At 47.9% G+C, this 11,965-nt stretch overlaps 2 protein-coding genes across 3 annotated transcripts in view; both read right to left on the bottom strand.

The window, feature by feature from the left end:
- Positions 1–672: 672 nt before the first annotated feature.
- On the bottom strand, positions 673–6,950 carry SLC35B1 (solute carrier family 35 member B1; the record flags this gene model as incomplete). Of its 2 annotated transcripts, XM_084236468.1 has the most annotated exons (9): positions 673–920; positions 2,070–2,223; positions 2,380–2,486; positions 3,238–3,364; positions 4,322–4,479; positions 5,063–5,093; positions 5,377–5,507; positions 6,131–6,234; positions 6,832–6,950. In XM_084236468.1, 9 exons carry the CDS (start codon positions 6,933–6,935, stop codon positions 868–870), a joined length of 969 nt encoding a protein of 322 aa, XP_084092594.1. In that variant the 3' UTR covers positions 673–867. The 2 variants fall into 2 exon arrangements, with proteins under 2 accessions (XP_084092594.1, XP_084092595.1); XM_084236469.1 differs by lacking the exon at positions 6,832–6,950 and having other exon boundaries at positions 5,377–5,482; positions 6,131–6,162.
- A 3,471-nt stretch (positions 6,951–10,421) lies between these two features.
- The window catches only part of FAM117A (family with sequence similarity 117 member A), a gene marked incomplete at both ends in the record, with an annotated part of 43,454 nt that continues 41,910 nt past the window's right edge, over positions 10,422–11,965 (bottom strand). Inside the window, one exon of the mRNA XM_084239412.1 lies at positions 10,422–10,722. Coding sequence (XP_084095538.1) covers positions 10,422–10,722 — 301 coding nt within the window. The remainder of the gene's footprint in view (positions 10,723–11,965) is intronic.

The following is an 11,965-nucleotide window of genomic DNA, read 5'->3' as shown; positions in this document are numbered from 1 at the left end:
GCTCCATGCTCCGCCTTCTCCCCCCATTGCCACTAGAAAACTTGACAGCGGCTCTGTGCCCGGACTCAGCCACCAGCATCCCTTTCAACAGGCAGAAGCTGGCGTAGTGACACCTTGGCACAGCCAGGATGGCAAAGAACTGCCATGCTTTAGCAGCTGAAGGGGGCAGGGGACAGAAAGGATTAATCCAGCCTCCCCAGGAGAGGACCAGGTGGAATGGGAACAAATTCAAAGAAAGAGGGAGGGAACGAGACCCTCCAAAGCTGTTCATGACATACAAACTAGGTCTCAGCTCTGATCTTGGCGTTTTAGATAAAGGGGAGGCAGATGCTAAGGTTCTGGGCTTACTTTTCCCCAACCTTAAAAGCTTCTTGTGGAGAGAACACACTTTTGAAGGAAATAACTGTCCATCAAAACTTTAAGGGAGAAAGTAATTTTTCCATTCTCTGGCTGTCTTGGCATATTCAGACCCTCACCAGGGGGAACAGAGGTCACAAGCACAACTATTCAACCAATTATAATTCCTTCCTATTTTGCTTAGGCTCTTGGGGAATCAGCCACCCCACCAGGCTAACCACACCCGAGAGGGAGCAGCTTGGGCAATGAACACCAAACTCAGTTTCTTCCTTCTTTCTTTCTCTGTACTAGGCTTCTGGTCATCAAGAACAGAAACTGCCAACTCTGTCTTGTTAAAATCCAAGTGATTTTTTAAGAATATGTGATTTCATTGTCTAAAAAAAAAAAAAGACAAAAACAAAACAGACTGGAACCCAGTTCCTTATTCCTATTGTGTCCATTTCCCCACGAGAGATCACTGCTCGAGATAATAACTTAAGTTCTTGCAGTGGAGGTAGTCTCTCTCTCTTCCTAGTGGGATGTCTTCTTGGCTCCTTTCCCAAACTTGGCATCGAGACCAAGACCTATGGAAAAGGAGAAAATCAGAATAGTTTTATTGGTGAGGAGGGGGAATTAATTCTAACCGTGACTGGGAGGAGGAGGTCAGCCTGGGTTCTCCAAAACTGGGACTTTAAATAAAATTAGTCTCCAAATACTGATTTTACATAACTCCCCCCAACGGCCCCCAAACAGAATAGCATCATGTCTGTACATACATCTATATATAAAACATCTATATATAAAAGCCATAGCAAGACTGGAACTTAAGAGTCAAAGCTTGGGCCTCCCCGGTGGCGCAGCGGTTGAGCGCTGGGTTGCAAAGCTGCCCGCGGCCTCAGTGGCGCCAGTTCGATCCCCGGCTGCTCCCCGGCCACCAGAGGAGGGTCCCACATGGCGCGCAGACCTCTCCTGCCGCCCGCTGCTCCCCTCAGCAGTGTGCTTCAGTCCTTCTGCCTGCTCTGCTCCCAGCTCTGGCTCTGGTGAATTCTCTCACCCTCCCCTGCTTCTGACTGTACCCAGTGCATGTATAAACAAAACAAACAAACAAACAAACAAATAAATAAAACATGCCTCTATAAAAAAAAAAAAAAGAGTCAAAGCTTCTGAGCGAGTTCTCTCAGCTTGTGTGCTGTGGTATAAACCAGCAGGGGGTGAGTATGACGATTTTATCGTGTTCAGTGTCAGGGGAAATTCGAGTCACTGGAAGACCACTAAAATGAAAGGCTCTTTAAAGGCTGGATCAGAGGTAATGCTCCCTTTTCTCTTAGGAAAGAAAGGAAACTCTAAAATAACTAAATTTCGGGTCTCCCCTGGTGGTGCAGCAGTTGAGTGCGGGGCTGCAAAGCTGCCCACAGCCTCTGCAGCACCTCTTGATCCCTGGCCACCAGATGAGGGTCCCACATGGTGCGCCGACCTCTCCTGCTGCCCGCTGCTCCCCTCAGCAGTGTACTTCGTCTGTCTGCCTGTTCTGTTCCCCGCTCTGGCTCTGGTGAATTCTCTCACCTTCCCGTGCTTCTGATTGTACCCAGTGCTTGTATAAATAAATAAAATAAATCTTTAAAAAAAAACAAAATAAAATAACTAAATTTCATAAATATACAGGTTTAGGAAAAAAAGGGGTCTGTCACTGTCCTTCTGTGTGGTCCAGAAACGCCTGCTCTGGGGGCACTTACCCAAGAACACAAGCACAGTGCCCACCCACTGCATGGAGCTGATGGGGTTGGCGAAGAGGATCACAGAGGCCAAAATGGTGAAGAATTTTCGAGTTGTGGTGATGATGGAGCAGGTCAGAGGACCAAAATACACAACGGTCATGAAGATGAAGCTCTAGAGAAAGAAGGGCAGAGAGGTGGGATCAGGCTGGTTTCTAGCTATCAGCCACAAGGCCTAAAGCCACTAATAGGACACCAGGGCTAATCGTGCAAGCCTTTCTCCCCATCAGCCCAGTCTCCCTTGGGGAAGCAAGCCACTCAAAGCACTCACCTGACCCAGAGCACTGGTCAGGCCAAAGAGCAGGATGTTATAGATGATGGTCGGGTATCTTTCAGCAAAGCTCAAGAACTCCCAGAGTTCCCCAGTGAACAAGATTCCTAAGGAGAAATGTGAAAAGATGAAAGGGGCATCTTGTATGCTCATACCACGCACACACATGGGCTACCAGAGTCCTCTGATGGAGGGTGGGGTGTGGAAAAACATGGAGTAAGTTTGTGTTGTCCCTTTAGGCACCTTCTCCCATTTTCTGCTTAGAGAAACTAAAGGGTTTTTCAAGAAAGGCTTGGAAGTTAATGAGCTGTTTCTAGCAAAGTGATTGAAAGCAGAGATCTTCAGATGTTGTGAAGCTCCAAACACCCTCAGCTTGAGGCAGCCCCAGCAATAGTCGCCTCCAGCCATCAGCAGCCTTCACCATTAACCCAGTGTGCTGAGCAAACACAACTTTCTACAGGTGTGCAGATTTGGAAAAGGCTAAGAAGCTCTGACTTCAAGCAGATGCATTCATGCTTGAACTATATTCAATGCCCACCACATATGAACTATATTCATCTCCCTCACAAGAGGGCAAGTTCCCAGGGCAGCCCTGGTTCCCAGGTTCTACTACTATGTGTCCTGCCATGATGCCTGGCTCATGTCTACCTGATTGTGTGAGAAATGAGCACAAGGCACAGAATGCTGCTTAAAGTTTCTCCAGGAAGGTTTCCCATGGGTTTGGCCACAGGGCATTTTAGAACTGAGGCAGCTCTTTGGCCTGGCAGTTAGCCACTGGCAGATGAGCTACGGATCAATTGTATGAGGGCAGTGTGCCCTCTGGTGAGACCTGGAAAGAACAGCAGAACTGATCCTTACCAGCTCCCAGCAGCAATGTTGACCAAAGATTGATGTTCAACATCATGTGGTTGGAACCTGTTTGATAATGAGCCCGCATGTGGTCCTGGGAAACACCGGTCAGTCCATCCAGGGTCAGAGACAATAGCTGGGAAAGAAAAGGTGCAGCGTGACACGGGAAGGCCGACAGGACACCCATGTCAAAGGACTCTCACCTTTCTGAGATTCCTCAGAAAGTCATTGCCTTAAGCAAGACAGGACACTAAGACTGCATCCTCAGAACAAAATGTTGCCACTTGATCGTGGGGGTGAGGTGGGGTATGGTGAGACCATGCTATATCCCTACTCGCCCCAGGCACTGGAATGACAGACTGAGCAACACAGTCAGAATATGATCAGAGTAGGGCAGAAAGCCTATCATTTCCAATGAAGCCTGGTGGTGGGGAGGCATGGTCTAGAACAGGTTGTGGCGAGCACATGGATTCTGCTAATAAAGTTGGGGAGAGGAAATCTAGTCCCAGCCCCTTAGCCTCTCAGTTTGTAGCTTGTATAATGTTCCAGAGTCTGGATTCTGTAGTCACAATGCCTGGGCAAAGTTAGCCACAAATACTGCCACCTAACAGTCATTTTATCATGAACAAGTCACTGAAACTTCTCAATTTCCTTACTTGTAAAATGGTAATCCATCTACGTTATGAGGTTATTATTACAAAAATTCATCAATTAACATGTGAAATGATTGAAACAGGGCCAAATACACAGTAAGGAATAGCTTCTACAGCATTATTTTTAACTGTTTCCAGTTAAAGACACAAAGCTCCTTCCCTCTTTGCCTTCAGATCTTTGCATCCTCACACCAGCATTTACACACAGGCCTTGGAGTCATCGCTCCCCCAGAGGGAGAGATGAGCCGTAGTTAAATATCTCAGGCTCCCCACTATGGCTTTAGCAGAGACATGGGCTGAGCAAGAGACAAAACTTAGAAGTGGAGGACAAGGAAAATCTCAACCTTCCTTAACACATACATCGGTGCCGCCTGCCTAGGTTGGGATGTGCCTTGCTAAGATTACTGGAAAAGGCTGCCGTTCCCAGCAGAATTGCGTACCAGAAGCAGCTCTCCATAGCCAACTGTGTGTTCTTCCATCCCTGCTACTTTCTTGGGCTTGTACATAAAAAGGGCCACTCCAGCCACAATTAGCAACACACACATGTACTTGGCCATTGGATACTTCTTCTTTAACAGGGTCACTCCAAGAAGCATGACTACAGGGAAGAAACAAAATAGAAAAGTCAGGCACCCATAGGCACTGATGAGCCCAGAATTCTCCTCCTCCTAGGAGCCAAAAAAAGAATCATGAGAGAAAAGAATGTTGAAGTGGAAGCTCCAGAGAGGATAAGAGGAAGGTGCAAGGCTGGCATGGAGATAAAAACGATTGAGTAACAGGGTTGACAAGAGTATAAGGCAGGGAAAGGTAGGGAGCAAAGGTGAAAGGTCCAGGAGGGAAGAGGGTAAGGGTGGGGACAGTGAGGGAAAGTGAGAGGTTGAGAGAGTAACAATAAAAATGGCATTTAGGGTAGCTAATGACAATGTAAGTACATGGGACACCAAATGACTGACCATGTGACAGACTAGGTCAGCCTCTAGCTCCCAGTAAGGGCTGCACACCTAACACCTCAGGAAGTGATACAGGTGACAGGGTGGACAGGGAGAAAGGATGGAGGGAAATCCTTGGAGACAGCTATGAAGGGATGATGAAGCCTGGAGGGATACAGAGTACTAGAAGAGGAGAGAGCTTACTACGGGAAGAATGAGGGTGGAAGATGGAATCCATCTTCTTCGGCTTACCTGGGATTGGCTTGCAGGATTTACCAAGGACCTGAAATTAAATTCAGCAAATAATTTCTGAGGATCTGTGATATGTAAAGTACTGTACTAGGTGTTATGTTAAGATGAGTAAGTGAGGGCCTGCACGAGAGACTGCAGCCTCTGGAAGCAGCCCTATCATGGTCAACCAACCACCACCAAGCCTCAGATGGATGGCTCTTTACACTCTGAATCTGTCAGACACACTTTTTATCTAAGTCACAGACCTGAGGGAAGAATCCTTAGTTCTTTTCAAGCAACTCTGAGCCAACCCTCATCCCACCCTGAGATTTCACCTGAGTTGGGTAGTTGACAAACTGTAGTGCTGAATTGCTGGAGACCATGGCACCCAGATAGGATATAGAACAGGCAGCATAGAGCCAGCTCCGAGTGCGATCCACCCTGGCAGTGTCAAAAAACTGGATCACTGGGAGAAGACAAAAAAAAAAAAACAAAAAACACACACACACAAATATACAGGAGAAATCCAGTGGGTCTAGAATGGATCACTAAGCAGACGCTGAAGCTATATGAAAGGTACTTGTCTATCAAGTAAGAACAGAAACACAAGTTCTTTCTGTCTTCCTGGATTGGGAAATCTCTGAAGATTATTCAATTCTCTACTCCCACCTAAACCTAGAACAAACCAATGTAGGGCAGAGGTGGTGGTCTCAGTCAGTTTAAGGGACTAGATAGTCTGCTACTGGCACCCAAGGAACAAAGAGAATGCTCAAAACATGCTTGAAACTGACACATGAAGGAAAATCAAGGGGACAAAGAAAAAAAATTAAGTATTCTCAGTGTGGCCTGGAACACAGAACCCATTTCTAACTCAAAAGTTGGCCAAGGTAAGGAAATGAAGACTTACCCAGTTCCAAAACCATTAGCTTTATAGATGGAGTTAAGTGTTAAAGGGAGTGGGGTTCTTGAAAGTAAGACATTGAGGTTGGATCATTGTCTAATACCCAGGACATTAGAGGACATAAATGGGACATAAAGTGTGTGTGGGTGGGGGGGCGGCACACAACAGGTTACTAGCTAGGTACTCACAGATCTTGGCAAACACAGCATTGATCACACATTGAATGAAGACCAAAGTTAAGGCAAAAGTGAACGTCTCCTGCTTGGCTCCCTCCCCATACTTTCCTCTTGTTCTAAGAATGAGAGAAGAGGAATCGGTAAATTTCACTCAGTTTCATCTTGCATGTCAGAGTCACTGAAAGATTTCAAAGTATCTTGACTCTAGAGGCTCATCTACAAAGTGGGCTGATTTTACTGAATTTAAAAAGTAGACATTCCAGCCTGCTACGAGCCCAGGACGAAAATATCCATAAAGGACGGTGCTAGAGGAACCATGGAAAATCAGACGGTGAAACAAGGTACCCCAGGCAGCATGATAATGTATGTGGGCTAGAGAGGGCCGAGGGCGAACGAATCAGCTGTCTACGACCACATGGAAGTTTCAAAGAGAAGGCAGCAAGGAAAACTCAGTCTGTGAAACCCAGGCCCTCAGAACCAACAGGGGGGAAAGCAACAAAGGGAATGAAAATAACCAGGTCCCGAGAATCCAGAGACCAACTTCCGTTCTATAGGAATCTTGGAAGGCTCAGTCTCAGCGGCAAAGGCGTCGGGGTACTTGGAGGGAGGGGTGGGGGCGGGGGGTTGGGACCAGTGGGCCAGGGCAGGAGGTCCGCGAATCGGGCCGCCGGCTGGGGGGAATTTCTGGGTTCCAGCAGCGGGGATTCGCTCACATCTTTTCCTGCAGTATCCCATAGTAGAAATAGCAGACAAAGACGCCGATAAAACAGAGCGGCAGGCGCAGCCGGTCGGACACCAGGGGGCTGCTCGCGGCCATGAGACGCCCGGACGACCTGACCAGAGACCCGCTCACGGCCGGCAGTGGCAGCGGCGGCGGCGACAACTCCAGTCGGACATCGCCGACTGGCGACACGGGCCTCATAGGAGCTGCATGCGACCGCCACCCAGCAGGACCCAAAGGCCACAGCCATAACTGCCAGCTCATGGACACCCAGGGGGATCGCCTCAGACCCCATCAAGCGTTTTCAAGGAAAGGAAAACTGTCCTAGGACTTTGGTTTTATCCCTGGTGGCCAGGGGATCCAGTTTTCCTAAGTTAATGCGTTGCCATCTAAACTTTGCGATCAGGCAATTCTGAAGACAACTGCGACCAGGAACTCGATGGGGTGTCCTAAAATATATGCAGGCGTGGAATGATGACGTATAAGGATGTGGAAGATGTCTATTGGCTGTGCTGTACGAAGACTGACAGGTGGGCGGGAAGGAGGCGGTGCGACTGGCTGGGCAAATCGAATAGTTTTTTTCCCGGTGGGCGGTCATGCTTTTCTGGGTCCTAACGCTCCTCAATATTTATGGAGAATCTCAGCGCCCCCTAGTTGCTGCCCAGAGTCAGCGACTCTACCCCGTGTGTCAGAAGAGGACTCAAGAAATTTTGAGAGCGTCATTCTCCTAGGGCCCCATCACTAAGTTCTCGTGGACGACACAGTCAACCTTTGCTAGGTCAGGGCCTTTGTTCCAGCTCTGTCTCTTAAAAGCAGGGCAACCAATGCGTGACACCTAAATTTCTAGCCAACAGTTTTTCCCAGTCTGTAAACTAGGGATAATTAGCAATAACCACTTTGTCACCTCTCGATTTTTTTGAGGATCAAATGAGCTGAGGTTTGTAAAAGTGTTTTATAAACTGTAAAATGTGCTGTGCAATTTTAGATATTATTAGTCATTACTCTCTCAACTCTGATCTTGTTTCCTCACATCCTGAAGGTGGAAATAGAAGCTTACTGGAGTGAGTTTTCTTCAGGGTCTTACAACTCACCAACAATAGGGCAGACACTCCCCTGACCTCCAGGTTCTTTCCCATTGAGCTCCTGGTTCGACCCTTCCCTTATCCAAGTGTTGGGCCTCCTCCACCTGCTGGCACCAAAGCTGGGGTGACTAGCCCCAGATCTTTCTTCTACCCTCCCCAAACCCCTCCCCGCCCCCCACTCTCCTAGCCTCTCCTCCTTCGCCCCCGCCCCCAACAATAACAAGTAGCTATCTGGGTAGAAGTTTAGTCTCCTCTCTGGCTCCTTTGGCACAGCCTAAGGCAAAGGAAGGAAACTCGGGGCAGCACCACACCCATCACTCCAGGCCTGACTCACTGAGGCTTTGGGGATTGGCCAAACATCTTTTGGGGGAGGGGTAAGAGAAATAGGGTCTGCTCCCAGTCCTGTTTCCTTTATATTGGTGGGGGTCACCCCCATATTTGTTCTCTTGTCCAGTGGCTTTCTCCACTGAATCAGCCTCTGGTTCCAGGACAGGGAGACCAGCTCAGGTAACAGACCAGGGTTCCAGTCCCAGCTCTTCCTCTTTACTAGCTGGGACTTCAAAGCTTTCAAACTCTGAGTGAGGTTTCCTATTTGAATATAATGGGAATATGAGTGCACTATGAGTGTGTAAAAATCACAGGCGCTGGATTCAATACCTGGTTCCCAGCCTTAGTTTCCCCACTTTGTATCTTTTGGGGCAACTTATTCAGTCTTTCTGTCATTCCCTCATTAGCACAATGAGATTTACTACCTTTCTCTTATTGATATTTCAATGACATTTTATGTAAACACTTAACAGGGTATCTAATGCTTACCTAGCCAATGAGTAGTAATCTGGGACAGTCTGACTTAGGAGTTTGTCTTGAGATATTATGACAAATACCATTGTATTGTGAATGCCATGGGGGTAGTCAACTTTTCACAAACACAGTGGGGATACTGTCTTTTATGCAAATGTTTTGTAAGTTGCAAAGCACCAATTTACAAAAAAAAAAAAAAAAAAAAGGCCAAGAACGTTTACAAACACAGCACTAAAAAGCAGACGGGCTGCAAAAGAACAGGAAGTTTTTTCTACCCTCTGTGTCATGGGTATTCACTGAGATGAAAGAATACTCAAAAAAAAGGTAAAGCTTCCTTAAAACTGATGCAACCTGGATGCCCTTCCCTGGTCTTGTGCCCCTTGCTGATATAAAAAGTACCCACAATGTCAAACCCTCTCCCCTTGGCACCTCACTTCCTCTATGAAACTCATCCTCCTTAGGAAGTTTTCCCAAATTCACCCAAGAATGGATGACTTCCCCAGTGTCTCTTCATCCACACACCCCCAGGATACACACCCCTTCTTTATCACAAACATCCTTTACTTGGATCTGCTGTTTAAATATCTATGTAAGGAGTCCAAGCCTGGTGGGCTGAGGACAAGGACCCTGTGTCCACCTGTACAGCACCCACATCCACATCATTACATGGGTAAGTAAAGGCCCCTCTTGAAAACAAGGACTAAGGGATCAATACATCTCCATTCCGCTCCCTCCTTCCAAAAATATTTAACGGAACTTCAAGCTGTTGGGAATACTTATTTATTTAGTTTATTAACACCAAGATCTGCAAAAAAAAAAAAAAAAACCTCTAAACACAGGATAAGAAAACTGGAACATTAACATTCTTCAATTTTGTGTAAGCTCTGCAATACGGAAAATATACAAACTTCAAACAGCTGCAAAAATAGTGTCTTTGGGAGAAAATAGAGTTTCTACATCGATACAAGAAAATAGGCATTTTTCTAATCCAACCCAGTCCTGGGGCAGGTGGAGGGTGCAGAGTCACCACTTGCCACCTGGAGGAATGCCAGCTCTCCCTCTTCCCCATCACCCACCTGGGGCTGGGCAGGCTGGGCTGCTGCTTAAGACAATCTTTGTCAGGGTGAAAGCGAGATGAAAATGCCACTTGGGAAAACGCTTGGTTCCCCCCTCTGCCAGCAGCTGGATTGGTCAAGTGTTATGGCCCTTTCGGGCTGCTTTGGTCAGCTCCTCCAATCAGGGGGAGGTTGGGGGGGGCGGGGAGGATGGGGGTATCTATCTTCCGGTCTCCTCTTCTGTGTCTGTGGAGGAGAGGGAAGGGAATCGGTGGTATTCCCTCTCCTTCGATTGTGGCCAACTTGCTCCATGACAAGGACAAGAGCCCCATGTACAGTCCTTTGGACTCAGACCCAGGGGCAGGGGACCCAGGACCTTCTGGGTGTGTTTTCCACCAAGTGAGAAAGGTGGCAAGAACACAGGTGTGACTTGTGAGCTGCCCAGCTGCTAGTGGAAAAGGCAGGTTCCCTCAGTCAGAGGGGCTAGTGTCCATCAGAAAGAGGACCTAGAGCTTTGACACGATAAATGAAAGTGCTCGAAGGCCGAGAAGGAAGGGCTCCTTCATCCCCCACCTCAGGGGAACTAGGGAGGGGCCTGCCACCAAGGCACTGCTCTCCACGGGAAAGTGGTGGGGGTGGGGCCCTCAGACCACCAGGGAGCTCTGGAAAAGCACGGGCTCTTCTGAGGGCGGGGTGCGCTGCCACGGCTCAAATGGCAGGGAGGAGGCCTTGGAAGCTTCTGGATCCTTCCGAGGTGGTGGCCTGGGGCTGGTGGGGGGCAGGGGGGACCCTGGGCTTGAGGGGCAGTTACGGAAGATGAAGCCCATGCTGGGGAAGAGGGGCTTCATCAAGCTGACGGGGCAGAAGGCCGAGCCGGTCGGGTTGAAATGAACTTTGTTCTTGTCAGGACAGGAAGTCAGGAAGGCCAAGTCAGGGCCTGGAGACCTGGAGGACAGAGAGAGACACACAGATATACAAGTGTACATACACGCACAGAGAAGAGAGAAACAGCAAATGAGAAGGGATGAGCGCTGTCACGGCATCAGAGGAACGCGAGCGCTGGGTCTGTGCTCAAACGGGATGGGAGCTTGATAGCAAAATGACTGGTTAGTGAGCAACAATGTGCAAATATGCTCACGACAGTCTTAGGACTCTCAGCTTCCCATTTTTCAGATGGCTAAACGGTAGGAAATCTACTTTGGCTAGAAACAGGAGATACTGGAGCTAGACAGGAAGGAGAACTTTCTGAGAATGTGATTCTAGAAGAGGAGAATCAGGGACTCTTGAGGGATTTTATCAGTGAACAATGGGGACAGACTACTTGCTGAAGGCAGAGAGACTGTGGCAGACTATAATCAAAAGCAGGGTTTCTCAATCTCAGTACTGTTAACATTTTGAGAAGGGTAAGTTCTGGTTGTAGGGCTGTCCCGTGCTTTGTAGGCTGGTTAAAAGCATCCTAGTCCCTACCCTCTACATGCCTAAAACCTCCCCGCCTCCCCGCCAGGTCATGACATTGTCTCCTAACATTGCCAAATGTCTTTGGGGCGGGGGAGGGGGAGCGGCAAAATCAGGCCCCTTTGCAATCTACTGATGTCAAGAATCTGACGTCAAGAATCTAATTCGTGAGCTTATTTGAAAACTGTGATTTTTCAAAACCCTTGCTGGGAGGAAAAGAATAATTATGAGAGACGCAGCCAGACCTTACAGAACCAGACCCTAAGTTGTCATGTGGTCTTGGCTAACAGGTCTCACCTTCATGTGGAAAGAATCATCCATGCCCTTCTAGTCATGTAGGGGAAATGGAAGGATAAAGGAGGTTAGGTCAGAGAGTTCTAGAGTAAGGAATCTTGAAGGTAAGAGGAGTGTGTGGCCATGCTTCCAGCCCAGGGAAGATGCTGGTTATAAGGATTCCAGGTGAGAAGATCAATGTGTGGAAGATGTGTGGCAGCCAGTGTTGCCAGTGGTTCCATCAACTATCTAGTTCTCAAAGCACAGGCACACCTCAGAGAGTGTGGCTTGCTTCCCAGATCACGGCCATATAGAGAATATTACAAAAAAGCAAGTGATGGGAATTCTTTGTTTCCCAGTGCATTAAAAACTATGTTCACACTACACTGTAGCCCAGTAAGTGTGCAATAGTATTTCACGTGTACAAAAAGGCTTATCTCGTGAAGGTGGGAAGGGGAGC

This window comes from Talpa europaea, assembly GCF_964194135.1.
Source record: "Talpa europaea genome assembly, chromosome: 7".
Taxonomy (NCBI): Eukaryota; Metazoa; Chordata; class Mammalia; order Eulipotyphla; family Talpidae; genus Talpa; species Talpa europaea.
The sequence above is the reverse complement of the archived record's forward strand: the minus strand, read 5'-3'. Positions and strand labels throughout refer to the sequence as shown.